Here is a 26914-nt window from a genome sequence, read left to right on the forward strand (position 1 = left end):
GTCGTCCAGTGATTCTTGTGTCGTAATACCCGTGTTAACCATAAGATCTGGAGTGGGACGGAATAGTCAATTGTATTTCCACCTCTTGTACATCAACGGACGCGCTTTACCGTAGACATTTGTATTCCAAAGGTGCATTTGGTGGCTGGGAAAGCCTAAAGTCCCCACGGCATAGTCCGTAGACACTTGTAGCCCGAGGATCATTTGGTGGCTGGGGAAGCCTAAAGTCCCCACGGTATTGCGGTCTATGAGGGGTTGCATCTACCGGCGAAGGAGTTTGGTTCGATCCCAGACTGTCGTCGTGGCCGAGGTCCATCCTTAATTGGTATAAGAGGACCGGCGAGGACCCAGGGTCGGGGCATGCAACAAAGGGTGGGTGTGCGAGGTAGCGGAGGAATATGATTGGCTATGACCTTATACCGGGCCTCACACCAAAGGAAGTGTGGACGGGGAATATGCCCGGTTGGCACCAAGGTTAAGATCTCTTATGGGTAAAGGAACACACCTCTGCAGAGTGCAATGAATCGTGACCAGTCACTCCCTGTTCCGGGTTTTGGAACTGCGAACGCTGCCGGAAAGGAACTCCATGAAGTTCTAGTAAACCGGTGAAGGCTGACGGACATAGTTCTTCTGAATAAAAGCAACCTTTTGAAGAAATGGTTATGAAAACTTGCATTGGTATTAGACTTTCTGGTCTAATGTCGTAGCTAGTGCATTAAACACATCTTTCCTATAATGAACTTGTTGAGTACGCTCGTACTCATCCCACTCTTAAATCCCCTGCTTAGATATGGAGGCATCGAAGGAGTACCTACAGTGCAACTCGAAGACCGAGGAGTCAACAACTACTTCACGGGACCGGATCCGTCAGAAGAGTCCGATACCACATCCAACAAGGAGAAAACCTAGATTAGCGATAGAAAGGAACTAGCTTCCTAAACCTAGCTCCTATTTAGTTAGAATCTATTCATAGCCTCTGTAGCTAGTTAAATACTCTACAAGTAGAGTTCGTGTTAGGATTAGACTACGAGTCGTTCTTCTGGAGTTTATTTGCAGTTTTACCTCATTATAAAGTAGGAGGCTGTGATGATCTTTTGTAACAGAGTCTGCGTGTTATTCTATAGATATACCTTAGACCCGCATATGTTTCTGTTGTACCACTCTGAGCGATATAATACTAGTGGAACGGTGTTTCATTGGTGTTATATCAGACTTGCATACTACACCATGCAGTGGTATGCCGGGTCACCACACGTCGTGGCACACGGCATGGAACATGTGCTGGCACTGGACGCACAGACGTGTGCCAAGAGGGGTAGTTCCTGGCTTTTTCGGAATCTCATCAGCAAAGAACTCCGAGGTTAAGCATGCTTGGCCCGGAGTAATTTGAGGATGGGTGACCGATCGGGAAGTAGTTCCCGGATGCGCACGAGTGAGGACAAAGTGCGTAGAAAAGACATGTGTTGGTCTGTGGGGCTAGTCTAGCGATCTTAGAGAGCTGCCAGGGGTGACATGCTCGGCCGGGGGGTGGCCGAGGTGTTACACCATCATATATAGCGGTGACTACTATATCGATGCGGAGCCATCAACTCCTCAACCATGGTTGTTGTATGCATGTTGCTGGGTTTGCGTTCTCTGTTTTATCTTTCATAGAAATGTGGAAGGGTCGGGACCGTTGTGTTGCCTCTAGGCCGGCGTGGGTTCGAACCCTGTTTAACAAAACTACACAGAGTTTCCTCCCCCTGTTGGTCTCTCTCGAGCCTTCTCCTCCACTATGTTGTGTGGAGGTACCGGGGTGTCGGCCTTGCCTTGGCTGTTTGGGCGGATCGTCGGTCGATCACGTTGTGCGTGGCCTTGATGCCGGTGTGCGGCATCATGTTGTTGTACCAGTTTTCGGTAATTTTTCATCACATCTAAGCAATTCATTTTGACATTTTTTGAGGGGACCAATTCACTTGTATTTTTTTAGGGGACAATCAAAATGGCAAGGCTTGGTTTTGGAAAAACAATCTTTCGTCGAAATGAGATCATCATCGCGGGAAGTGCATGGACGACTGATGCATGTAGGGTCGGGCCACGAGCGTGCTGGATCAGGCCCAAGAGCCTATGCCGTGGCCGTGATGGTACCGGCAGGCCGAATTGACGTTGATAGTCGATTCCACCTGGAACATTAGGCAGGCTAGACATGATGGGCCGTTATGGCTGAAAGAACCTTTGTCGGCCGTCCCAGCCTCGCGAAGCACGGTAACCTTGGGCCGTAGTGAAGTGAATCTCTGGCAGCTGATTCGAATATCCAGCATATCCTCCGGCTGGCTGGACGCGATCAACGGCATCCACTGCGACGGTACACGCAGCAGACAGCTCGGCGAACATCCCTAGACGTTGGTCGCCATACGGCTACCCTACCTCTGTATTTTGCATTTGTACCTCTTTCTATTCTAAGGAGTACGGAGTACTAGGGGAGTGGTGTTTTGGAACATGGGAGCATATGTTCTCTATATTTTGAAATGCATCTTACACATATTTTAAATTTCAAAAAAATTGAAACAAAAAATTCGCACGTACATCTTCACGTGCTAAGCGCTCACAAAGTTGTTTCATAAAAAATAAACTTATCATGTGACGTGTGTAAAAAAGACAAAATTCAGTGCTAAAAACAATGTTTTTCACATGATAAGTTTTCTCTTTTTTGCATAGGCCACAAAAAATATTATTTTGTCGTGAAACTTGACGCACACACATATATTATGGAGATGTACATGTAGAATTTTTTGTCAAATTTTTTCCACACTTCAAAATATGTTTTCTTGATAGAGGGAGCATACGCACCCGGGAGCCGAATTGAATTTCCGCCCTAGAGAAAAACGAGCTCGTCCGTGTCCGTCTTGTAGGTGCATCTAACTAGAAATGACAGTGGGTACCTATGACCTGCGTACTCGTCGGGTAAAAATTCAATAGGTGTACAGGTAGAAGATAAAATATTACCCATGAGTTTGTAAATGGAAAAATATCATACCTATTGGATATAGTGGGTACGGGTATGAGATCGTACAACCCATATCCACGTACCCATGTAGCCATCTAAATTTGACAAGTATGCCGCTGTAATATTCTAAAGTACTTAATTTTACCCTAATCACGCCTTCACATAGCTAGGTTAACCTCACGCTTTCCGCTCTCACAATTGTTGGTAGGTTAGTGAGGATTAGTCCCCTATTTTTTTAGACTAACAGGGAGTGCTCCCCAGCTCCATTTTCTTTATTGAAAATGAAACACATAAACGTTTTAACATAAAATAAAAGATCCAGCCCATCAGCTAAGCCGAGGGTCAAAGAAACATCTGAAAGTCCACAGACTGAAGACAGGAACTACCAGAGAAAACGGCCGTCTAGCAACCTATTACAAACCGACTATTTCCTAGCTTCCAGGAAGCAGAAAACAGCAGAACTATGAATAAAGCACTATATCACTGCCTCTCTTTTTTGCGCCCAAGACCATGCCATCAGATCACCACATGGATGTCGCCTGATTCCTCTGGGTGCTTCAGCAGGTAGGCTTCAGAGGCGCGCCCTTGATGGAGAGAGGCCGTGGATGACTTCCAGGTCGAAATCCAATCAAAAGATGTGCATTTCAATCCGGCATCAGCGACGGCACCATCCTCTGTCTTCTCACCAGGGCACTTTTGAATTTTTCCACCAGACCCCATTCCAGGCTTTTGAATGGAACCTGCTAGATCACTTCATCTTATATTATATTTTTATGATCAATTTAATGTGTTGTAAGCGCGGATATTTTACCGGTGGATACCCATTTAGTCATTTACCCTGTCGAATGATGGATATGGGGAAAAACTTGTACCCATTGACGAATATGAATACGGGTGATGGATAAAATTGAAGATGACGGGTACGGGTATAGAATAGGTCTATCCGTACCCATACCCTACCGTGCCATCCCGGCCAAACCCCAAAGAGAAAGAAAGATTTCGCGCCACGTGAACCCTCCGCGCGCGAGATCCCCGCCACATGCGCGGCCGATTCGATCGTACGCCCAATCAGAGCCGCCAACGACCGTGTAAGTGTAAGCGGATCCCGCCGAATCGGGAGCTCGTGCTAACAACCGTGCACCGCGAGGGCGACCCGTCCTTCCTAGTATATAACACGCGCTCCGGCCGTGGGCATTGATCGAGCTAACTGTCAGCTGATCGAGCTAGCCGGCAGCAGCATCGCCTTTGTCGTCGATCGATAGAGTAGCCGACCATGGCGTGGTGGCGCGAGAGGCTGGTGGCGCCGGTGCGGCGGGCGTGGCTCGCGGTGGCGCGGCGGGCGCGCAACGGCGGTAAGCTCAGAGCAAATCTCACCTCCTCCCGTTAAGGCAGCAATTTGTCTCCCAAATGCTTGCTTGTTTCCGCTTCCATTTCCCGGGCACTGTTTAGCATTTTACCAAGGATTCATTGCATCGACCGTGCATTGATTCTTGGGTTGATCTGGATAAACAGTCCGACGATTAGTGTAGGGATTACGGTGCCATCTGAATTTGAGATGCCTTTTTTTTTTTGAAATGGGGGACTTGCCCCAGCCTCTGCATCAAAACACAGCAGCCGTTGAATTTGAGATGCCTGCGTGCTAATTGCTGCACTTCAGTTGTTTAACCATGCATTCATTCCTTTATTGATCTGAATAAACAGTCCGACGATTAGTATAGGGATTACAGTAGTATCTGAACTTTAGATGCCTGTGTGGTCACCGCTACACTTGAATTGTTTAACCATGCGTTGATCCCTTGATTGATCTGAATAAACGGTCCGACGATTAGTGTAGGGGTTACAATTTCTGAATTTCAGATGCCCGTGTGGTAGTTTGCTGCACTTTGTTTTAACTCAAATATATGCAGTATAGGTTTCTCAAATAGAGTGACACCGGCGGAGAACATTATAGTGCTAAGTGTGTCGCAGAAGAAAAGAACAGGTCCGTGTGTAGACATGCGTAGAAAAACGGAACCAAATGAAGGGCGAACATCACAACGCTGCCGCCAACCTATGCTGCCTTTGCTTCTAACGGCCGGCTATTTGGAATTGCATACATACTGTATGCATCATCAACTCTCTTTGTTGTACTGGTCAAAAAAAAAAAACTCTCTTTGTTGTAGGCTACCCAGTTTGTCAATGGCTACGGCTGGATCCCTCTTTTATTTTCTTATTCTTTTTGCTAAGCATTAATGTAGCCTTAGTGCCTTACAAACCTAGGGGCAACATTTGTCTCTCGCAGAAATACCTGTATGTTTTTTTATAGCAGTATGAATATACACTAATCACCATATTTGGTTCACAAATGGGGTGCAGGGAGCACAGGAGTGGTGGACCTACACAGGGACGTCCAGACCTGCGGGTACAACGATGTCCAGGTGATGTGGAACATGCTCAACTCCGAGAACCAGACCTACGGCTTCAGGCCACCGGCGCCGGAGAAGCCACGGCGGCGCCAGGCTTTCTGCTGGAGGCCGTCGTTTTCGCACCTCCGGAGGCCGCACCGAGCTGCGGCGGTGAGCTGAGATCCGCCGGACAGCCGTGATTTGAACTATGGCATGTATAGGCTGTGACATTTCGGCATCTAATAATCTCAAATAAAAACCGCTGCTACTGTGGTGTTATGTACATAGAAGGATGGATGTTCGACTGTAATTACTTTAGATGGGTATAGAAGGGATGTCTCATTCTAGTGCTTTTCTTGCCGCATGGAAGACAGCAAACTGTGACTTGCTCAGTGTAGAGACCACATGTTTCAAAATCTAGGCAGCCACTTTCAAGCTCCCAGCTTCCCTAGCTTGGCAATATGTTCTTGTTCTTCTTGTGGCACGGAATGCAGCGCAGTGTAAATAAATGAACAGTTCTAGCATAGAGGAATCAGGCCTGAACTCATCGTGCTGCACAGCTGCTCCAAGATTCATTTTTTATATTTTCTCCAGATTAAAGGAAAGAGGCTGTACCGCGGAAGTACTAAACTCTGTACATGTAAAATGCGGCAACACGATACAATCACGCAAGACAATCAAAATTGAGAACAGAGACAACAGACTACTACTGCAAGTCAAATCGGCCTACTTTTGGAAGGTGATTACGAATGACACATAAAAGTCCCACAAAACAAATAAAAACTCTCCACCGATCTTTCCTTTAATAACACAAAATGAAGATTTTAAATCCAATGCTGCTCCAGAAAAACTACAGGCAACTTGGACTGGAACACGAAAGGGAAAGCTGGAAGTCCGTTCAGATTATCTTATTGACACTGGAGACACTTCCTGCAGAAAAACGAAAAATGAACATTATACAGTAGCAGAGACTACAGTAAGTTGAAAGGAGAGTTCAAGAATGTTTTTCAACAAAACTATTCGAAGAAAGGCAGACAGCTAATACTGGTTCAAGCCATGATGCATGTTTTTCTTGCAGTTCTAACTACTGCATCTTGTATGAATCAAGACTCCGAATAGTTTATAAATCAACCACCCTCCTTAAGCTCTTGCGAACACCACGATAAAATGTATGTTGTTCATAAAAAACTGGAGATTTATTACAGAAGTGCGCAAATCATTTCAGCCATAGGCTCTAGAACGACAATATATTATTTGAAGGCGCACTGGAAAATTGTAGTACTAATAGCAGGAAAGATGTATAGATCCTAATCTATAATATGAATGATCTAGAGAAAAGCAAATGTACATGCAAGGAAGGGTGGTGCTTGACTTCAGGATTTAGGTATTTGTCCATTTTGAAAAAAAAACACGTAAAATATCCACTCTGAAAGATCTATTGGGATTAAATACTTAATACACACAAGCCTTGTTTGGGTTTTGTTATCTTCTAAAGTAAGCAGTATCTTTTCAATGAAATAAGACGCAAAGATCCTTCACGTTTTCTCAACAAAGTAAGCACTATTAGTATTACATTCTCTCTCCTCTTTTTAGTCACTCTTCTCTCAAATATTCACGACAAAGTACATCTTTCTCCTCCAGTGCCCCACAGATCTATTTACAAGCAAATCCCTAACTAATTGACTCCACCATTTCAACCATAGCTACAAAAATAAAATTAAAGTCATTTTTAAATCTTTGTGAAGTGCTAACTATCTAAGCATAGCAACCCGACCATTAAGCTCTAAATTGTAGATTACAGATTTGAAAGTATGCAGATGAAGTACTCCCTCCATTCACAATTAACTCACGTTCTGGCTTAGTTAAAGTCAAAAAAATTAAAATTTGAACAAACAACAACAACAACCTCAAAGCATTTTTGGTAGATTTGATATGGCATGCTCAATACCATGGTAAAATTCCTCATGCTGAAAATCTATGTGGATCTTTTTGGTGGAGGGATGTGCTAAAACAGGTGGATAATTTCAGAGGTGTAGAATCAGTGACACATGGACGTGGAGATACATATTTGTTTTGGTTAGATCAGTGGGACATAAATGGTTTTAAGCAGCCTTTTTGCAAGCGATATCCACGTCTTTATTCGTTTGTGCTTGATGATAGTCTTTCAGTTGCTCAAGTTTACAATGTTGAGGACCTGACAAGTCTATTTTATCTGCCCTTATCAACGCAAGCTTTTACAGAGATGGAACACCTCCAAGAGGTTATCAGAGATAATCCTTTGTCCGAGCAGAATGATATTTGGCGATACTCTTGAGGGGAAACATATGCAAAGGCAAAGTTTTATTCCCAGATTCATGAGCACATACAGGTCCCAAATATTTACTAGTGGTTGTGGAAATCTTGTTTTACTATGAAGTTAAAACTTAAAAGTGTTTGCTTGGTTGTTATTGTTGGACAGACTAAATACAAAGACTTGTTGCAACGTAGGCATTGGAAAGTGTCTGATGATGATGATCATCGTGTGCTTTGTCTGATGAAGAGCCATGAGTATAAAATCCATCTTTTCTGTGACTGCAACTTCAGCGCACGGATATGGAGTTATTTGCAAATTGACTGGCGTCCTGATGATGATCTTCAGAGGGTGTTGGAGCATGCTAAGAGAAGATTTCAGAAGCCTTTTTTCATGGAGGTGCTTATTACGGCTTGCTGGAATATTTGGTTAATCAGAAATGGGAAGATCTTTATGCAAGAAAAGAGCTCATTCAATAGGTGAACGGGCAAGTTTGTGCATGATATTTCTCTCCTTCAATATCGTATCAAACTAAAACACAGGGATAGTCTTTTAGCTTGGATCAGGACCCTACCTTAGTGTCCTCTCCTCTCTTTTCTTTTGGTTTTCTGTTAGTTTTTTCCTGTTAGTTTTTTGTACATAAATGCTGTGGGGCTGTTGCCTCACAGTCCAAAGCTTTAAAAACCCACCTCAAAGCCTTTTTTCCAAGCAAGTTGGGGTAAGCTAGATACAAAACCCTACAGAAATAAAAGGAAGCCAAAACAAGAACGAGAAGGAAAAATCCAAGACTTTAGGTAAACTAAGATTCCGGCGCATGGATCGTTGATCTCCATGCAGTCCTATCAAGATCCAAGACTTTAGGTACATCCCTATCCCTCAAGTCTCTTTTTGCCGCCTCCGCCAAGTCAACCTTTTTTCGTCCTCTACCCCTTCTAGTCTCCTCCATACTCCTTAGAATTCCACTGTTGAGCTTCTAGAGGCCTCTGCTGGATATGCCCAAGCCACCTTAACCGGTGTTGGACTAGCTTCTCGTTGATCGGTGCCACCCCTAGCCTATCGTGAATTACCTCGTTCCTAATCCGGTCCCTTCTTGTATGGCCGCACATCCGTAGCATGCGCATCTCCGAGACACTCATTTGTTAGAGGTGTTGTCTTTTAGTTGGCCAACATTCTGCCCCATATAGCATCGCCGGTGAACACTCACCTTTTAGCTTTTGTGGGACCTTCTTGACTCCAACGTCTGCCTCCATAGCTCTAACTTCCTATTTAAGCCGGCCCTCATTTCATCTATTAGTACCACATCATCAGCAAAGAGCATCCACCAAGGAATATCTCCTTCTATAGTTCTATATCCTTGGTTACCTCATGCATCACCAAGAAAAACATGTATGGACTCAAGGCTGACCCTTGATGTAGTCTTGTCATGATTAAGAAGGTATCGGTCTCCTTACCGCATTTTTTGCCAACTCCATAATAGAGTCTATTCTCTCTCCTACAACTCTAGGTTGTATATTCATATGAATTTCTAACTATTTTTTGGCAACCAAGTCTGTAACCATGCATGAATTGAGGTAAGCTGAAAAAAAGAGACTATTTTAAAACTAGCCAATTCAATGATGACCCTTCAAGGATTCACCTACAAAGGCTGCGGCTAATGTTGCAAACATAAGTGACCAAATATTTAGGAAAAAAGTTAAACATTTACAATATAAATTTAGTATATTAGATCTTCATAAAGTATATTTCAAATTATATGCATTTGATACTATGAATATTAGTAATATTTTTCTTCTATTCTTGGTCAACCTTTACAAATTTTGACTTTGACTAAACTCAGAACGCGAGGAAATTTTGAATGGAGGAAGTACATGCAATAATCTAGCTTGAAGTTTGGAATAGAATACACTAGCAATAGCCAGGAACCCTGACAAGTACAGAACACTTACATCTCGTTCAATCATCCAAAAAATCAGATATGTTGCATCTGTCGAAACTGTTCAGGATCCAACAGTCCACTGCTGTAACTGGATGGAACAGAGGAAATTTCCTGCCTTCCTTGCCACTCTTCACCAGGCCTTAAAGTAATTGGTTTCTCAATACAAGCCGCCCCTACACATAGCATGCATGTGTACTCCTCACTCCCTAAATCTGGCATTGCTTTTGCTTTCTTGTCCCATGGGTTCCAAACAACTGTGTTCAGAGAAAACATAGTGACGATACACTATATAAGTAAAATAAAGCAAAGGCCATAGTGACTAGGCTATGTAGTTTAGAAAAATGAAGCTAACTTACCAACATCAGGAAGTTCCTTTTTCCTTAAAACAAATGTCCTTTTTTTCTCATGGTCAATGGTCACAATCTTTGGTGGAGCACTCAAATATACCCTGTCCACCTTCACAATCAAACATTTCAACAGAATTAGTGACTCGCCACATTGGCTCCCAAACTGTGAACCATATAGAAAGCTTACTTCAGATTCAAATACAACTGCATCGCCTTGTTCAGTACAACGTTTCTTCGATTGCAGGTTATCAAGATAGTCCAAGGTATCCAAACCCTCAACCCTTACTTCACTGGAATATGAAAACATACTTAAGAGAAAGAAAAAAAAAACGATGCACTACCCAAGTTGTCTATTCACACGCTATCTATTCCACAACTGAAACAGTACTGGAGTATTGAATCCGAAAATGGTTCATTCTACATTACCCAGTATAAAAGGACGTGCCATATTATAAGTTACACTCCTCTCCAAACAAGGAATGTACAAAACACTCAATCTAACTTCATAATAACAAAGTAACATAAGGCAACGTAGTAACATTCTAGAACGTACCTGATATCAGAGACTGAGAAATATGTGTGGTATGCAAACGAAAACTGGAATGGCTTGGCATCGGCATTGCTATTTTTTATTCGAGATGTGAGGATCAGATCTCCCCTTGGACTAAGAGCAACTTGCAAACGGAGTTCATAACTGCAATATATGGATGATCAGGATCATAAATTTCACATGGGGACTAAGGAGTTTAATATTTACTACCTGTGTGGCCAGATCTTCAAATCATCTCCAGACTGTTTGAGTATCAAGTCGATATGACAGTCATAAGTGGTATCTCGAAAAGGAGGAGGACTTTCATCAACACTCCATAACCGGTTCCTCGCGAATCCATGCTGTTCAAGAACTCCGTGGTTCCCTAACTGCATGAGGGAATTTTCACTTGGGTATTATAAGCCGGACCAATTCATTGTAGTAAAACATAACTAGACTATTAACAACTTGAGGACCATACTTGAGGAAAACAAATTTGTATGCCTCCACGAATCGCTTTTGGTGGTTTGAAAGAAGCCTGCGAGGAATTTGAAATGTGGCGTGAAGCATAAGCAATGATAAAATAAAAATGCAGCAAAGAGCACCAATCCACATAATATCCATTTGCTTATAGTTATGTGATTGGAATTAAAATATCTGAGTACCTTCTTGCTGACAAAAAGCTGCTGTTCTCCATAGGTATTGTACCAAGAGGTTACTTGGCCTCCATACAAGAATACCTGATAATAGGAAAAATAAGTAAACTCAGAGGACGTTGAATGCATTTCTATAGAGAAGTTAAAAATCATATGCAAAGAAGCTGGGACTGGCAATTATAAATACAGAAATATGGATTTCCTACTAGACTATAGTGACCTTCCGGGTTACAGTTGTGCAAAAGAATTTTGAGCTCTTTGTCCAACTGTCCAAAAGAGGACAAGAGATAATATTGCAATTTTTTTAACAACCATCGCCGTCGGTTGTACCTGGCTGAATTTTCGACATAGAAAAGAAAATACATTGATGGTTTTGAGATGTCCACAACAATGGGCATACCACCAGTGTCACATTGAGGTTTGATAGGACATCATCCTTCAAAATCATTATTCAGCCATGCTGTCTCCAGAACCTTTATCATATACTCAAGACATGCCAATTCTTTTCACAATATGTCAGCGCTGGCATCACAAACTGAACGTTTCTATACTGTATTGAAAACAATTAAGCATTTCATAGAATATATAATAAAAGCATAACCAGGTACCAGGCCATCAGACATGACCATGTAATTTCGACAGTAGCCAAAAATACAAAATGACAGTGTACACTGAACATGCCAACACCAAAAGGACATTGACGAGACCAGGGCACCAGGCTATGGGCACAGCTAAGCAAAAAACATCACAGAGCCCATACCGAACAAACTATTTATCCACATAGCTGAACAATCAAATCAATCACTATTTCACCTTAAAAAAATCATTATTAAGAATCGAGGACTGCAGAAGAAACAATCATCCTCCTTCGCCAATACAGGGTCAGGTCAAACACAAAATGGGCATTTGACCGAACTATCTTTATTCACTACATACATGGTTACAACTCATTACACATATTCAACACTTATTCCCAATAATTAACTACTCTACTGTAGCATTCCTCAATTAATAATAAATATAAGCTTAGTTACCGGTTCATTCTATCGTCACCGTACAAACAGGAACATGCTCGATCAATCCTGCCTAACTCTTCTATGAACTAAATGAACCGATTTTTGTGGATCGCGACGAGACTAACAAACCGATCGACCAAAAGCCTCGATTTATATGATGAGTAGCGCACATATGTGTCGATGAAGTATTAGAGGTGCCGGGGGATAGAATTTGGATGGGGAAGGAGAAGGAAGGGTGACCTCGGCGGAGCTGCCGCGGGCCTCGCGGAGGACGAACTTGTCGAGGCCGGTGGCACGGTCCTTCACGCGCTCCACGGAGGAGGCTTTCCCGGCCATACAGGTTGGGTCCGTACGGGGAGGAAAGCGCCGGATCGCCCGGCGGCGGTGGTCGTCGAATAGGGATTGGCGGTTGCGGCGACCGAGGATGCGGCGGAAAATGGAGGGAACACTGTTGTGAGACTGGAAGAAGGAGAAGAGGAATTTTCTGAAAGAAATATTTATAGGAGTGTATCGTGACACACGTTCTACCTTGGCTTGAGAGGCGTAGTGCACCACGACTGGCCAATGAACTCTTCGATTAGCACGATCTAAAAACAATGGGACAGACAACGTGTGGGATTGCAATGTCACGTCTCTTTGAACATTTGCATCACATGAAAACAATTAAACAAACAATGTTTCAAAAAGGTTTGAGTAGATACGACATTCTCTTTAAATGGAGTACAAAATAATCATAGAAAATAATCTATAGAACTCAGCCATACCAATCAAACAAAGAATTTTTTTGAGAACCAACCTGAGGTTGGGTGGTTAGGAGTGTGGTTGTACCCCAGCCCACTAGAGTTCAAACTCCAAGTTTGACATATGTATGTCCCATAAAGGCGGAATATTCATTCAGTGGGAGGCAACGTTTCCGTTGACAGCGAGGCACATGTGGTGACTTCGTCAATTTCGGGATCTAATCTGCCGGCTCAGTCTTCCAGAGGTGCTCATAGGGGTAGGGTGTGCGTGTGTGCGTTCATATGGGTGAGTGTATATATGTGTATGTGAGCATCTGCGTTTGTACTGTGTTTCTTCAAAAAACAAAGAATTTATCTATACATTTTATTCCTCTAAAATTCCTATGAAATTCAGTAATCTAAGAGGCCCTTACCTCTTTTAATGAAGATCTTAAAAATCAAATAAAATATATTTTATGCCACAAAGAAAAACTATTATCTCTACTATTAAAAGCAAACTGGTGAATGCCTGGTGTCACATTTTTAGGATGGACAATAATACCCCCACGTCTTTATCCTGCGCGTGGAACAAAGAAAACGCAACAATAATACCCCCACATCTTTATCCTGAAAATGCCACCCCGCTTCTTATCCCTAAAATTCAGCAACTAATTAACAGCAACCGCGTATACCTCTCAGAAACGCGGAACTAACCGCAAATCACGTCAAATCCTCACCCACACTGACGCCTACTGAGGCGCCCAGGGCTCAGCCGCCCGCGCCCAAGCCTCCTCGCCCTGCCACGGCCTCCTCCCACGGGCTCCATCCGCTGTGGACGGTTGAGATCCTTAAAACTCGCTAGATACAGATAAGAGATAACCTTTCCCCATTGTACGCGTTGGTATCAATTTGAGGTTTCTCGTAACTGAATCACCAATCCGTGCAATTGTGCTGGCAGTCCGGACTCCGGAGAAAATCTTCTCGTTTATTCCGCCGCCGCCGGTTCTGGACGTCAGGACAAGACCAGCTGACACGACGTTCACGTACTCATGGTCTCCTTCCGACGCCATCGTACTCAGCATCTTGGGAGGCCATGGCCATGGATAGCCGGCCGGGATGCATGATGCATGGGCATGTGGTGATGGTAGCCGAGGAGGAGCTCGCGTACCCATCTTCTTTCTCCAGGTGCAGTTGCAGCGGCGTGGCTAGGTTCTTTACATTATCAATTTAACACATTGCCGCATTAAACTATGTGAACAATATAGTCAGCAAAGACCACTACTTTCTGGCAGCAAGAGCCTTTTATCAGCTTTCCATTCATCAGATCATTAAGCCTCTCAAGTACGCAAGTATAAAATCCCACGAGACATCTTCATGGTAAGGGGAAATCATAATACATGTGCATTTGAAAGTGGAGGTAATTCATATGATGTTAATTGTTTCTAGCTGCTGCTCTTTTTATGCAGAAACATCTTCATGGTACGGGTAAATCATGCCAACCTTTTTACTTTTATCTTCGGTGCAGATTTATTACCAATTCTATTCTGGTACATATTTGCTTAGATAGTCAGATACAACATGGTCTACAAAAACATAAGCTACATAACATTAGCAATGAAAATTTTGACTGTTGTCGTAGAAAACTAATTATGCAACACACATGAAAAGTAACCTAGGCTCCATGCAGTTTGGCTAATAGGTGGATCCATGTCTTACGAAACATGCCCCCTAATTTAATGTTGCATTCAGAAATGTGTTTGTCGACAATCTTTACTATTAAAGGTAAATCTGAAACCGAAGAATGTTTCTACATCATTATATCATAGACAAAAGTTAAACCAGATATTTCACACACCAATCTAATAGATGATGGTTCTACATATTCTGTTTCCAGTTGATTTGATTCATACATTGATTTTGAAGACCAATGACTGCAGGTTACCACTGATCTGATTCATCTAATGAGGGTAAAGACAATGACTGTGGGTTTACTGTCGTATGGTATTTTCAAGATTAAACTTCAGTGATAAGCTAATAAATTTGGAAGATTATCAATATGTATTAACACTTAAAATGTTGCTTGGTATATTTTTCACTTGAAGTGTTGCAGATGAACTACTAATCTTTACTATTAAGGTGAAACATGCAATATCATGCTTCTCATGATGCCACACTTATCACAATTTACATACTAAATGTCACTATCGGTGGAACTAACAAACCTTATGTTCACTAACTAACACACTTGGGTAACAAAATTATCTTATCTCAACAATAGTTTAACCTTCCTGAGTATATGTGCCGGCCCCGGCGCTGCTGGTCAAGCTAACAACTCTCAACAAAGTAGCAAAACAATAACAATCCACGATGTGGGTCGCTGTTGTGCTTGCGTCCTCGCGTCCTTGACCTGCGTCCATGACTGCACTGCCGCGACGTTATAGAAGGCCATCGTTCTAGATGGAGAGGCAGTTGGGGTCGAGCAGCTTGGCGGAGGAAGAGGCCTGGTGCGGGTGATGCGTGTAGTTGACACGTCCGTTGGGAACCCCAAGAGGAAGGTGTGATGCGCACAGCGGCAAGTTTCCCTCAGTAAGAAACCAAGGTTTAATCGAACCAGTAGGAGTCAAGAAGCACGTTGAAGGTTGATGGCGGCGGGATGTAGTGCGGCGCAACACCAGAGATTTCGGCGCCAACGTGGAACCTGCACAACACAACCAAAGTACTTTGCCCCAACGAAACAGTGAGGTTGTCAATCTCACCGGCTTGCTGTAACAAAGGATTAACCGTATTGTGTGGAAAATGATTGTTTGCAGAAAACAGTAAAACAAGTATTGCAGTAGATTGTATGCGATGTAAAGAATAGGACCGGGGTCCACAGTTCACTAGAGGTGTCTCTCCCATAAGATAAAAGCATGTTGGGTGAACAAATTACAGTCGGGCAATTGACAAATAGAGAGGGCATAACAATGCACATACATGTCATGATAAATATAGTGAGATTTAATTGGGCATTACGATAAAGTACATAGACCGCTATCCAGCATGCATCTATGCCTAAAAAGTCCACCTTCAGGTTATCATCCGAACCCCTTCCAGTATTAAGTTGCAAAACAACAGACAATTGCATTAAGTATGGTGCGTAATGTAATCAATAACTACATCCTTAGACATAGCATCAATGTTTTATCCCTAGTAGCAACAGCACATCCACAACCTTAGAACTTTCTGTCACTGTCCCAGATTCAACGGAGGCATGAACCCACTATCGAGCATAAATACTCCCTCTTGGAGTCAAGAGCAAAAACTTCGCCAGAGCCTCTACTAATAACGGAGAGCATGCAAGATCATAAACACCACATAGGTAATAACTTGATAATTAACATAACATATTATTCTCTATCCATCGGATCCCGACAAACACAACATATAGTATTACAGATAGATGATCTTGATCATGTTAGGCAGCTCACAAGATCCAACAATGAAGCACAATGAGGAGAAGACAACCATCTAGCTACTGCTATGGACCCATAGTCCAGGGGTGAACTACTCACTCATCACTCCGGAGGCGACCATGGCGGTGAAGAGTCCTCCGGGAGATGAATCCCCTCTCCGGCAGGGTGCCGGAGGAGATCTCCAGAATCCCCCGAGATGGGATTGGCGGCGGCGGCGTCTCAGTAAGGTTTTCCGTATCGTGGCTCTCAGTACTGGGGGTTTCGCGACGAAGGCTATTTGTAGGCGGAAGGGCAGGTAAAGAGGCGGCACGAGGGGCCCACACCATAGGTCGGCGCGGCCAGGGCCTGGGCCGCGCCGCCCTATGGTTTGGCCACCTCGTGGCCCCACTTCGTCTCCTCTCCGGTCTTCTGGAAGCTTCGTGGCAAAATAGGACCCTGGGCGTTGATTTCGTCCAATTCCGAGAATATTTCTTTACTAGGATTTCTAAAACCAAAAATAGCAGAAAACAGCAACTGGCACTTCGGCATCTTGTTAATAGGTTAGTTCCAGAAAATGCACGAATATGACATAAAGTGTGCATAAAACATGTAGATATCATCAATAATGTGGCATGAAACACAAGAAATTATCGATACGTCGGAGACGTATCAGCATCCCCAAGCTTAGTTCTGCTCGTCCCGAGCAGGTAAAACGATAACAAAGATAATTTCTGGAGTGACATGCCATCATAACCTTGATCATACTATTTGTAAACATATGTAATGAATGCAGCGATCAAAACAATGGTAATGACATGAGTAAACAAGTGAATCATAAAGCAAAGACTTTTCATGAATAGTACTTCAAGACAAGCATCAATAAGTCTTGCATAAGAGTTAACTCATAAAGCAATAAATCAAAGTAAAGGTATTGAAGCAACACAAAGGAAGATTAAGTTTCAGCGGTTGCTTTCAACTTGTAACATGTATATCTCATGGATAATTGTCAACATAGAGTAATATAATAAGTGCAATATGCAAGTATGTAGGAATCAATACACAGTTCACACAAGTGTTTGCTTCTTGAGGTGGAGAGAGATAGGTGAACTGAGTCAACATAAAAGTAAAAAGAATGGTCCTTCAAAGAGGAAAGCATCGATTGCTATATTTGTGCTAGAGCTTTTATTTTGAAAACGTGAAACAATTTTGTCAACGGTAGTAATAAAGCATATGAGTTATGTAAATTATATCTTACAAGTTGCAAGCCTCATGCATAGTATACTAATAGTGCCCGCACCTTGTCCTAATTAGCTTGGACTACCGGATCATCGCAATACACATGTTTTAACCAAGTGTCACAATGGGGTACCTCCATGCCGCCTGTACAAAGGTCTAAGGAGAAAGCTCGCATTTTGGATTTCTCGCTTTTGATTATTCTCAACTTAGACATCCATACCGGGACAACATGGACAACAGATAATGGACTCCTCTTTAATGCATAAGCATGTGGCAACAATTATTATTCTCATATGAGATTGAGGATATATGTCCAAAACTGAAACTTCCACCATGAATCATGGCTTTAGTTAGCGGCCCAATGTTCTTCTCTAACAATATGTATGCTCCAACCATTAAGGTGGTAGATCTCTCTTACTTCAGACAAGACGGACATGCATAGCAACTCACATGATATTCAACAAAGAATAGTTGATGGCGTCCCCAGAAACATGGTTATCGCACAACAAACAACTTAATAAGAGATAAAGTGCATAAGTACATATTCAATACCACAATAGTTTTTAAGCTATTTGTCCCATGAGCTATATATTGTAAAGGTGAATGATGGAATTTTAAAGGTAGCACTCAAGCAATTTACTTTGGAATGGCGGAGAAATACCATGTAGTAGGTAGGTATGGTGGACACAAATGGCATAATGGTTGGCTCAAGGATTTTGGATGCATGAGAAGTATTCCCTCTCGATACAAGGTTTAGGCTAGCAAGGCTATTTGAAACAAACACAAGGATGAAGCGGTGTAGCAAAACTCACATAAAAGACATATTGTAAACATTATAAGAATCTACACCGTCTTCCTTGTGTTATCACCGGAATTTGACCGAATCAGAGGTGGGCCGCGATCAAGATGGGCTTGAAGAATATACATGGAAGAATATACGTGAATCGTCCTTATATGCAAAGTTTGGGCTAGTTTTGCCCGTGTATCTGTATTATAGTAGGATACGTATCGGTTAGTTAGAGTTTGGCTCGTGCACGGTTGGGATTATTCCCACGTTAGAAAGTCTACGGACTATAAATATGTATCTAGGGTTTATGAAATAAAACAACAATCACGTTCACCACAAACCAATCTAGGCGCATCGCCAACTCCCTTGTCTCGAGGGTTTCTTCCGGGTAAGCATCATGCTGCCTAGATCGCATCTTGCGATCTAGGCAGTACAAGTTTATTCGCTGTTCATGCGTTGCTCGTACTGAAGCCTTTTTGATGGCGAGCAACGTAGTTATCTTAGATGTGTTAGGGTTAGCATTGTTCTTCGTATCATATGCTATCGTCGTGCAACCCTTAGACATCTAGCCGCCCTTACACCTATCTTAGGTGTAGGGGCGGCACCCCGCTTGATCATTATTTAGTAGATCCGATCCATTATGGTTGCTCCTTGTTCTTCAAGGATTAGTTTAATATCTGCATAGTTAGGCCTTATAAAGGGTTGAAGGATCTAGCGGCACGTAGGGTGTAGTTTGCTAGCCCTAGACAGGATGTTCCGGGGATCAACCTCGTGTTGGTTTTTAGGCCTTGTCTAGGATCGGCTTACAATCACCGTGCGTGGCCGCGAGGCTCAATCACGAGTAGGATGTTCCGATTATGCGGTGAAAACCCTAAATCGTCGTAGATCGTTTTAGCTTTATTCTGATCAAGCAGGACCACCATATATTCGTACACCTCGTGCGAATCATGGGTGGATCGTCTCTTTGAGCCGATTCACAGGATAACCTGAGAGCCGATCGAGGCTCGTATTTAATGTTTACGTGTATGCCATGCAGGAAACTAAGCGAGGCACATTCATCACCTTCCTGACCAGGTATAGGTCAGGTGGCACGCCCTTGCACCAGCATCGGACGTGCGTGCCGAATCTTTGCGGGCCGTCGCTCGGAGGGACCAGGGCCAGCCGCAGCCCTAAGTTGTTCCCGGCTCTACTGTGTTGCCCGTCGCTGCTTGCCGGTGGGTTTCTGACCGCAACACATTCTGGCACGCCCGGTGGGACAATCTTCGACATCAACCACCTCGCCATCTACATCTGAGATGGCGGACGGCACTCCAGTCACGTACGAGGATTTGACCGAGGAGCTCAAGAAGAAGTATGCCGAGGTCAAAGCGATCCTCGAAGCCGACCTCATCGGCTCTTTTCACAGAACCCGCTCACATGGCGTCCGGTGGAAAGGGTTCTCCCCTGAAGGCGCGCTCGATGGAGTGGACCTGTCCGCCCCGTCAGAAGAACGCACCAGGTCTCTGCGTCAGGAGATTAACTACATGGTAGCTCACTCGCTGCACCGCCATTCTGAGAGCCTGGTGAACACTTTGGAGCGTGTCGCTCTTCGGGTGATCCAGGAAATCATGAGGCATCAATACTCTCCGTCAGGACCAGCTCTCGGGACTTACCAAGGAGAGATGCCACTCCAGTCCCGTCCACCACCGCCATTCGCGTTGGCAGCACCAGAAGTGCCGAATTCACCGGCATACGCCGTTGACATGGTGGAAGGCACGTGCCCTGGGAGGTGCCAGCCAAGATGCTCGTTCAACATCAACATGGTAGGACTTGGGCACCACCCTGGTAAGGATAGAGACGAGAGCAGCTGCTCTCATAGCAAGGACAAGGAGGAAGCCGTTCCACGCGATCGGCCCCGACACTTCCAAAAAATCCTGGTGACAATCAAGAGGAAGGCCGATTCCGGCAATCGGCCCGTATTATCCGTACCACACGCTCTCCCTGCATTTGGTGTCGACCTCACAGGTGACGGGAAGCTAGGGTATGGGTTTACATCAGCTGATGAGCTAGAGGAAGTCGACATCGGACCTGGGGATAAGCCGCGACCGACTTTTATCAGCAAGAAGTTAGATCCACATCTCAGGGGTCAGATGATAGCTCTGTTAAAAGAATACCCAGATTGCTTTGCATGGGATTACACAGAGATGCCTGGTTTAGACAGGAGCATCATTGAACATCGGCTCCCCCTTAAGAAAGGATTTCGGCCGTTCCAACAACGAGCACGTCAGATGAAGGCCGAAATTCTGGAAGAAGTCAAGAAAGAGATCGAGAAGATGTTGGCCGCCGGGTTCATCAGGCCATGCAGGTATGCTGAGTGGATCTCCAGTATTGTTCCTGTAGAGAAGAAGGACGGCCGATGGCGTGTGGCCATCGATTTCCGAGATCTCAACAGAGCCACTCCAAAAGATGAGTATCCGATGCCTGTGGCAGAAACGTTGATCAATGCAGCGGCTGGCCACAAGGTGTTGAGCTTCATGGACGGCAACGCCGGCTATAATCAAATCTTCATGGCTCCAGAAGATATACACAAGACCGCATTAGTACCAGTGCGTAGGCTTGTTTGAATATGTAGTCATGACCTTTGGGTTGAAGAATGCTGGTGCAACGTACCAACGAGCCATGAATTATATATTTCACGATCTGATCGGCAAGTTGGTGGAAATCTACATCGACGACGTGGTAGTCAAATCTGTCTCCATGGAAGGACACTTGGATGATTTACGACGCATCCTAGACCGAACTCGGAAGTTCGGACTGAGAATGAATCCGAAGAAGTGTGCCTTTGGTGTGACGGCTGGTCAGTTCCTTGGTTTTCTGGTTCATGAACGGGGAATTGAGATCGGCCTGAAAAGTCAAGAGGCAGTGCGTACCATGCAGCCGCCCACCACGAAGAAGGAACTCCAACGGCTCATCGGCAAGATCAATTTTGTCCGACGATTTATCTCTAATCTGTCAGGACGAATCGAGCCGTTCATAGCACTGGTGAAAATTAAATCTGATGACGAGTTTCACTGGGGGGCAGAACAGCAGCAGGCGTTTGATGAGATTAAGCGGTATCTGACAACGCCGCCTGTGCTAGTTCCGCCCCAACAAGACAGGCCGTTCTATATCTACTTGTCGATGGGCGACACGTCCATCGCTTCGGTGGTGGTGCAACTCTATGAGGGTGTTGAAAAGGTCGTTTTCTACCTCAGCAGAAGGATGTTGGACGCGGAGACAAGGTATCCTGAGGTCGAGAAGCTCTGCCTTTGCCTGTTCTTCACCTGCACCAAGCTTCATCACATCCTTTTGATGGCAGAGATCATTGTCATATGCAAGTCAGACGTTGTCAAGCACATGCTGTCGGCCCCTGTTTTGAAAGGCCGACTTGGTAAGTGGATGTTTGTGTTGTCGGAGTTCGATCTTCGGTATCAGCCTGCGAAAGCAGTCAAGGGACAAGCGCTGGCCGATCTTATAGCTGAACGGATCAATACCAATATAGCAGCACTATCTATACGTGCATGGGCTATGTTTTTCGATGGATCGGCTTGTGAGGATGGTTGTGGCATCGGCATTCTGCTCGTGTCGCCTCGGGGGGCAACATACTCCTTTTCCATCAGACTATCTACCCCTTGCACTAACAATGTCGCTGAATATGAGGCGGTGCGTAAGGGAATGGAGTTGCTGCTGGAAGCCGGGGCAGAAGCAGTAGAGCTTTTTGGAGACTCAAAGTTGGTGATTAACCAGCTCACGGATGAATATAAGTGCGAGAGTGAATCGCTTTTCCCATATTGGATGGAATGCCGTGAGTTGATGACACAGTTTCGGTACATCAACTTTAATTGGGTCCCAAGATCCCAAAACACCGAGGCCAACGATCTCGCTCAAATGGCGTCAGGCTATAAGGACATATCAGACGGGTCAGAAGTTCAGGTGCAGTTCTTGGAACAGGATGATTGGAGAGCCGAAATCTTCAATTACTTAAAAGATTCGGCTCGGGGGGCACCTAAACGGATAAGATACAAGGCCATGAAGTATGTCCTCATAGGAGACGACATGTTCTACAGGACGTTGGAAGGGTTACTACTCAAGTGCCTGGGACCAACTGAGTCTAATCGGCTCTTACATGAGGTGCATGAAGGCGCCTGTGGAACTCACCAGTCGGCTCATAAGATGAAGTGGCTAATTAGGCGATCAGGGTTTTATTGGCCCACCATGCTTGAAGATTGCTTCAAGTACTACAAGGGGTGCCAAGCGTGCCAGATGTTCGGGAAGATTCAGATGGTACCCGCGTCAGCAATGAACCCTATCATCAAGCCTTGGCCGTTTCGAGGGTGGGGCATGGATATGATCGGCAAAATCCATCCGGCGTCAAGTAAAAAACATGAATGGATTTTGGTTATTACAGATTACTTCACCAAGTGGGTGGAGGCCGTCCCTATGAAGAAGGTGAAATCAGAAGATGTGATCAAGTTTGTGAAAGAACACGTCATTCATAGGTTCGGGATTCCCCAAACTATCACGACCGATGGAGGTTCGGTCTTTATTTCTAAAGAATTCAGAAAGTTCTGTGATGACATGGGGATTAAGCTGATCCGATCATCTCCATACTATGCTCAAGCCAACGGGCAAGCTGAAGCGTCCAATCAGAGCCTGATCAAGCTGATCAAGAGAAAAATTGACGAGAACCCTAGGGATTGGCATGAAACGTTATCAGAAGCTTTGTGGGCCTACCGCATGTCATGCCATGGAGCTATAAAAACTTCGCCATACCAGCTCGTCTATGGACAGGAAGCCATATTACCTTGGGAAATTACGGCTGGATCAAGACGTGTCACGTTTCAGAATGATCTAACAGCTGAAGAATATGCAGCTTTGATGAGTGACACTATTGAGGATGCAACAGAACTGAGACTTTGGTCGTTGGAGAAGATTAAAGAAAACAAAGCCAGGGTAGCTCGGGCATACAATAAGAAGGTGAGACCAAAGGAGTTTCAAGTTGGTGATCTAGTATGGGAAGCCGTGTTGCCACTAGGAACCAGGGATAAAACATATGGCAAATGGTCTCCTAATTGGCACGGTCCTTACAAAGTCATCCAGGTTCTAAAGGGCAATGCCTACATGCTTGAACAGTTGGATGGTGCGAAGTTCCCAGTGGCCGTCAATGGCCAACATCTCAAGAAGTATTTCCCAAGCATGTGTGATGATGGGCAGTGAGGTATGGAGGCCGATTCTAAATCGGCCAGTAAAAAAAAATCACAGCCGATGCACAGACATCGACTTGAGAAAACATGCGGAGACAACAGTATGCGAGTATAGCCGATGCACGGGCATCGACTTCAGAATAATAAAGCCGATGCATTGCCATCGACTCTAGAGGAACAAGCTCAATTAAGCAGGTTAGCAGATCGGTTTCAGACCAGAAATCATGATATTTGGGATGAATCTCCTAGTGGGTTTGCTGAGAAGTTCAATCTGCGCGTTTAAGGTTGGAGGATGGTTTGGACGTAAGTTAGACCTGTTGGACCGCGGAATAGGCAACGGCTTGGCCTCAAATCGCGTTTATAGTACAAGCCGATGCCCTGCCATCGGCTCTCTGTACAGCGGCTTCGTTCGACGATCGGCAAAGTTGACAAGAAAGCAAAATTGGGGAATATTTTCTTCATTAATAGTGGGATTTCTTACAAAGAAAGAGCCGATTGCTCAGGGAAGAAAGAACAAAAGCCGACTACTACTACTAGTCCCTAATCTAAGGGCCGTTGCTGCCCTCGTCGTCGTCGTCGCTGCCGCCGGCGCAGCTGCTGATAGGCTCCTCATCGTTGCTCCCGTAGCCTTCTACGGGAGCTTCATCTTCCTCATCGTCGTCATCGTTGTCGTCGTCCCACCAGGCGCGGAGGCGCTTCGCCGGTGGGTAACCTTCGAGGGAGTCGTCGTCGTCCTCCTCCGCCTCTTCCTCGGAGGAGGTGAAATCGTCCCAGGAGAAGCGGTCGTCCTCGTTCTCCGCCTCCTCCTCCCCGTCGACGAGGAATTGAAGGTCGCCCTCTCCGTCGGTCAAGGATTTGTCATCCTCGGACCAGATGGAGGAATCGTGTTCCTCCTTGTCCCACGTCGTTGGGGCGAGGATGCCGTGCGCCACCAACGAGCCCCACTCTGGCGTCGGCTCATGGAAGGGAGATGATATGTAGGAGGGGTTCGAGGAGGCAGAAGAGGAGGAGGAGGAAGAAGACATGGCTACGGAGGAATGGGGGTTTTTTGCCGATGGCTAGTACGGAGCAGGAGGGTGAAGTGGTGAACGGTTTAGAGCGGTTAAATAAAGGGGATATAGTGGAGATTCAATGCCACAGCAGTTTCTAAGGAGATGGTGCCCAACAGGAGTAAATTTGCCAGATTGCGCATAGAAGTCGAGAAGGCAAGGCATCATGATGAAGGATACTGCGACGGTTCTACCACGACATGACCCGGCGGGGAAAAGCAGAGTGATTTTGGAATTATTAATTCCAAAACCAGGGGGGCATGTGTTATCACCGGAATTTGACCGAATCAGAGGTGGGCCGCGATCAAGATGGGCTTGAAGAATATACATGGAAGAATATACGTGAATCGGCCTTATATGCAAAGTTTGGGCTAGTTTTGCCCGTGTATCTGTATTATAGTAGGATACGTATCGGTTAGTTAGAGTTTGGCTCGTGCACGGTTGGGATTATTCCCACGTTAGAAAGTCTACGGACTATAAATATGTATCTAGGGTTTATGGCGCATCGCCAACTCCCTTGTCTCGAGGGTTTCTTCCGGGTAAGCATCATGCTGCCTAGATCGCATCTTGCGATCTAGGTAGTACAAGTTTATTCGTTGTTCATGCGTTGCTCGTTCTGAAGCCTTTTTGATGGCGAGCAACGTAGTTATCTTAGATGTGTTAGGGTTAGCATTGTTCTTCGTATCATATGCTATCGTCGTGCAACCCTTAGACATCTAGCCGCCCTTACACCTATCTTAGGTGTAGGGGCGGCACCCCGCTTGATCATTATTTAGTAGATCCGATCCGTTATGGTTGCTCCTTGTTCTTCAAGGATTAGTTTAATATCTGCATAGTTAGGCCTTATAAAGGGTTGAAGGATCCAGCGGCACGTAGGGTGTAGTTTGCTAGCCCTAGACAGGATGTTCCGGGGATCAACCTCGTGTTGGTTTTTAGGCCTTGTCTAGGATCGGCTTACAATCACCGTGCGTGGCCGCGAGGCTCAATCACGAGTAGGATGTTCCGATTATGCGGTGAAAACCCTAAATTGTCGTAGATCGTTTTAGCTTTATTCTGATCAAGCAGGACCACCATATATTCGTACACCTCGTGCGAATCATGGGTGGATCGGCTCTTTGAGCCGATTCACAGGATAACCTGAGAGCCGATCGAGGCTCGTATTTAATGTTTACGTGTATGCCATGCAGGAAACTAAGCGAGGCACATTCATCACCTTCCTGACCAGGTATAGGTCAGGTGGCACGCCCTTGCACCAGCATCGGACGTGCGTGCCGAATCTTTGCGGGCCGTCGCTCGGAGGGACCAGGGCCAGCCGCAGCCCTAAGTTGTTCCCGGCTCTACTGTGTTGCCCGTCGCTGCTCGCCGGTGGGTTTCTGACCGCAACACCTTGTTGTTCAAAACTCAATACTAGAAATTATCTAGACTTTAGAGAAACCAAATATGCAAACCAAATTAGCAAGCTCTAGGTGTTTCTTCATTAATGGGTGCAAAGTATATGATGCAAGAGCTTAAACATGAGCACAACAATTGCCAAGTATCAAATTATTCAAGACATTTTAGAATTACTACATGTAGCATTTTCCAATTCCAACCATATAACAATTTAACGAAGAAGAAACTTCGCCATGAATACTATGAGTAAAGCCTAAGGACATACTTGTCCATATGCTACAGCGGAGCGTGTCTCTCTCCCATACAGTGAATGCTAGGATCCATTTATTCAAACAAAACAAAAATAAAAACAAACCGACGCTCCAAGCAAAGCACATAAGATGTGACGGAATAAAAATATAGTTTCAGGGGAGGAACCTGATAATGTTGTCGATGAAGAAGGGGATGCCTTGGGCATCCCCAAGCTTAGACGCTTGAGTCTTCTTAGAATATGCAGGGGTGAACCACCGGGGCATCCCCAAGCTTAGAGCTTTCACTCTCCTTGATCATATTGCATCATACTCCTCTCTTGATCCTTGAAAACTTCCTCCACACCAAACTCGAAACAACTCATTAGAGGGTTAGTGGACAATAAAAATTAACATGTTCAGAGGTGACACAATCATTCTTAACACTTCTGGACATTGCATAAAGCTACTGGACATTAATGGATCAAAGAAATTCATCCAACATAGCAAAAGAGGCAATGCGAAATAAAAGGCAGAATCTGTCAAAACAGAACAGTCCATAAAGATGGATTTTATTGAGGCACCAGACTTGCTCAAATGAAAATGCCCAAATTTAATTAAAGTTGCGTACATATCTGAGGATCACGCACGTAAATTGGCTTAATTTTCTGAGCTACCTACAGGGAGGCAGGTCGAAATTCGTGACA

At 44.6% G+C, this 26914-nt stretch overlaps 3 protein-coding genes across 3 annotated transcripts in view; 2 read left to right on the top strand and 1 right to left on the bottom strand.

Annotated features, from left to right (window-relative positions):
• The first annotated feature begins 4232 nt into the window (after window positions 1-4232).
• On the top strand, window positions 4233-5803 carry LOC127309665 (uncharacterized). Its single transcript, XM_051340426.2, has 2 exons — window positions 4233-4338; window positions 5342-5803. The coding sequence occupies exons 1-2, from the start codon at window positions 4260-4262 to the stop codon at window positions 5548-5550; spliced, it is 288 nt and encodes a 95-aa protein (XP_051196386.1). The 5' UTR covers window positions 4233-4259; the 3' UTR covers window positions 5551-5803.
• A 274-nt stretch (window positions 5804-6077) lies between these two features.
• Window positions 6078-12624, bottom strand: LOC127308039 (putative glucose-6-phosphate 1-epimerase). Its single transcript, XM_051338805.2, has 9 exons — window positions 12385-12624; window positions 11138-11212; window positions 10954-11010; window positions 10704-10861; window positions 10497-10637; window positions 10131-10233; window positions 9953-10052; window positions 9607-9850; window positions 6078-6300 (listed from the first exon to the last, which is right to left on the bottom strand). Exons 1-8 carry the CDS (start codon window positions 12478-12480, stop codon window positions 9630-9632), a joined length of 951 nt encoding a protein of 316 aa, XP_051194765.1. The 5' UTR covers window positions 12481-12624; the 3' UTR covers window positions 6078-6300; window positions 9607-9629.
• Window positions 12625-13956: 1332 nt separating this feature from the next.
• The window catches only part of LOC127310493 (BTB/POZ and MATH domain-containing protein 2-like), a 56640-nt gene continuing 43682 nt past the window's right edge, over window positions 13957-26914 (top strand). Inside the window, exon 1 of the mRNA XM_051341164.1 lies at window positions 13957-14048. Coding sequence (XP_051197124.1) covers window positions 13957-14048 — 92 coding nt within the window. The remainder of the gene's footprint in view (window positions 14049-26914) is intronic.

Source organism: Lolium perenne, chromosome 6 (genome assembly GCF_019359855.2).
Source record: "Lolium perenne isolate Kyuss_39 chromosome 6, Kyuss_2.0, whole genome shotgun sequence".
In the NCBI taxonomy this organism is placed as follows: Eukaryota; Viridiplantae; Streptophyta; class Magnoliopsida; order Poales; family Poaceae; genus Lolium; species Lolium perenne.

Bases quoted from the DNA above. Each gene is read 5' to 3' on its own strand.
- LOC127309665 (XM_051340426.2), top strand. From the start codon at position 4,260: ATGGCGTGGTGGCGCGAGAGGCTGGTGGCGCCGGTGCGGCGGGCGTGG. The intron at 4,339-5,341 runs GTAAGCTCAGAG...AATGGGGTGCAG, and splicing joins GCGGCGGGCGCGCAACGGCG to GGAGCACAGGAGTGGTGGAC.
- LOC127308039 (XM_051338805.2), bottom strand. From the start codon at position 12,480: ATGGCCGGGAAAGCCTCCTCCGTGGAGCGCGTGAAGGACCGTGCCACC. The intron at 10,638-10,703 runs GTAGTAAATATT...CATATATTGCAG, and splicing joins TTGAAGATCTGGCCACACAG to TTATGAACTCCGTTTGCAAG. The intron at 10,234-10,496 runs GTACGTTCTAGA...TTCATATTCCAG, and splicing joins TTCTCAGTCTCTGATATCAG to TGAAGTAAGGGTTGAGGGTT.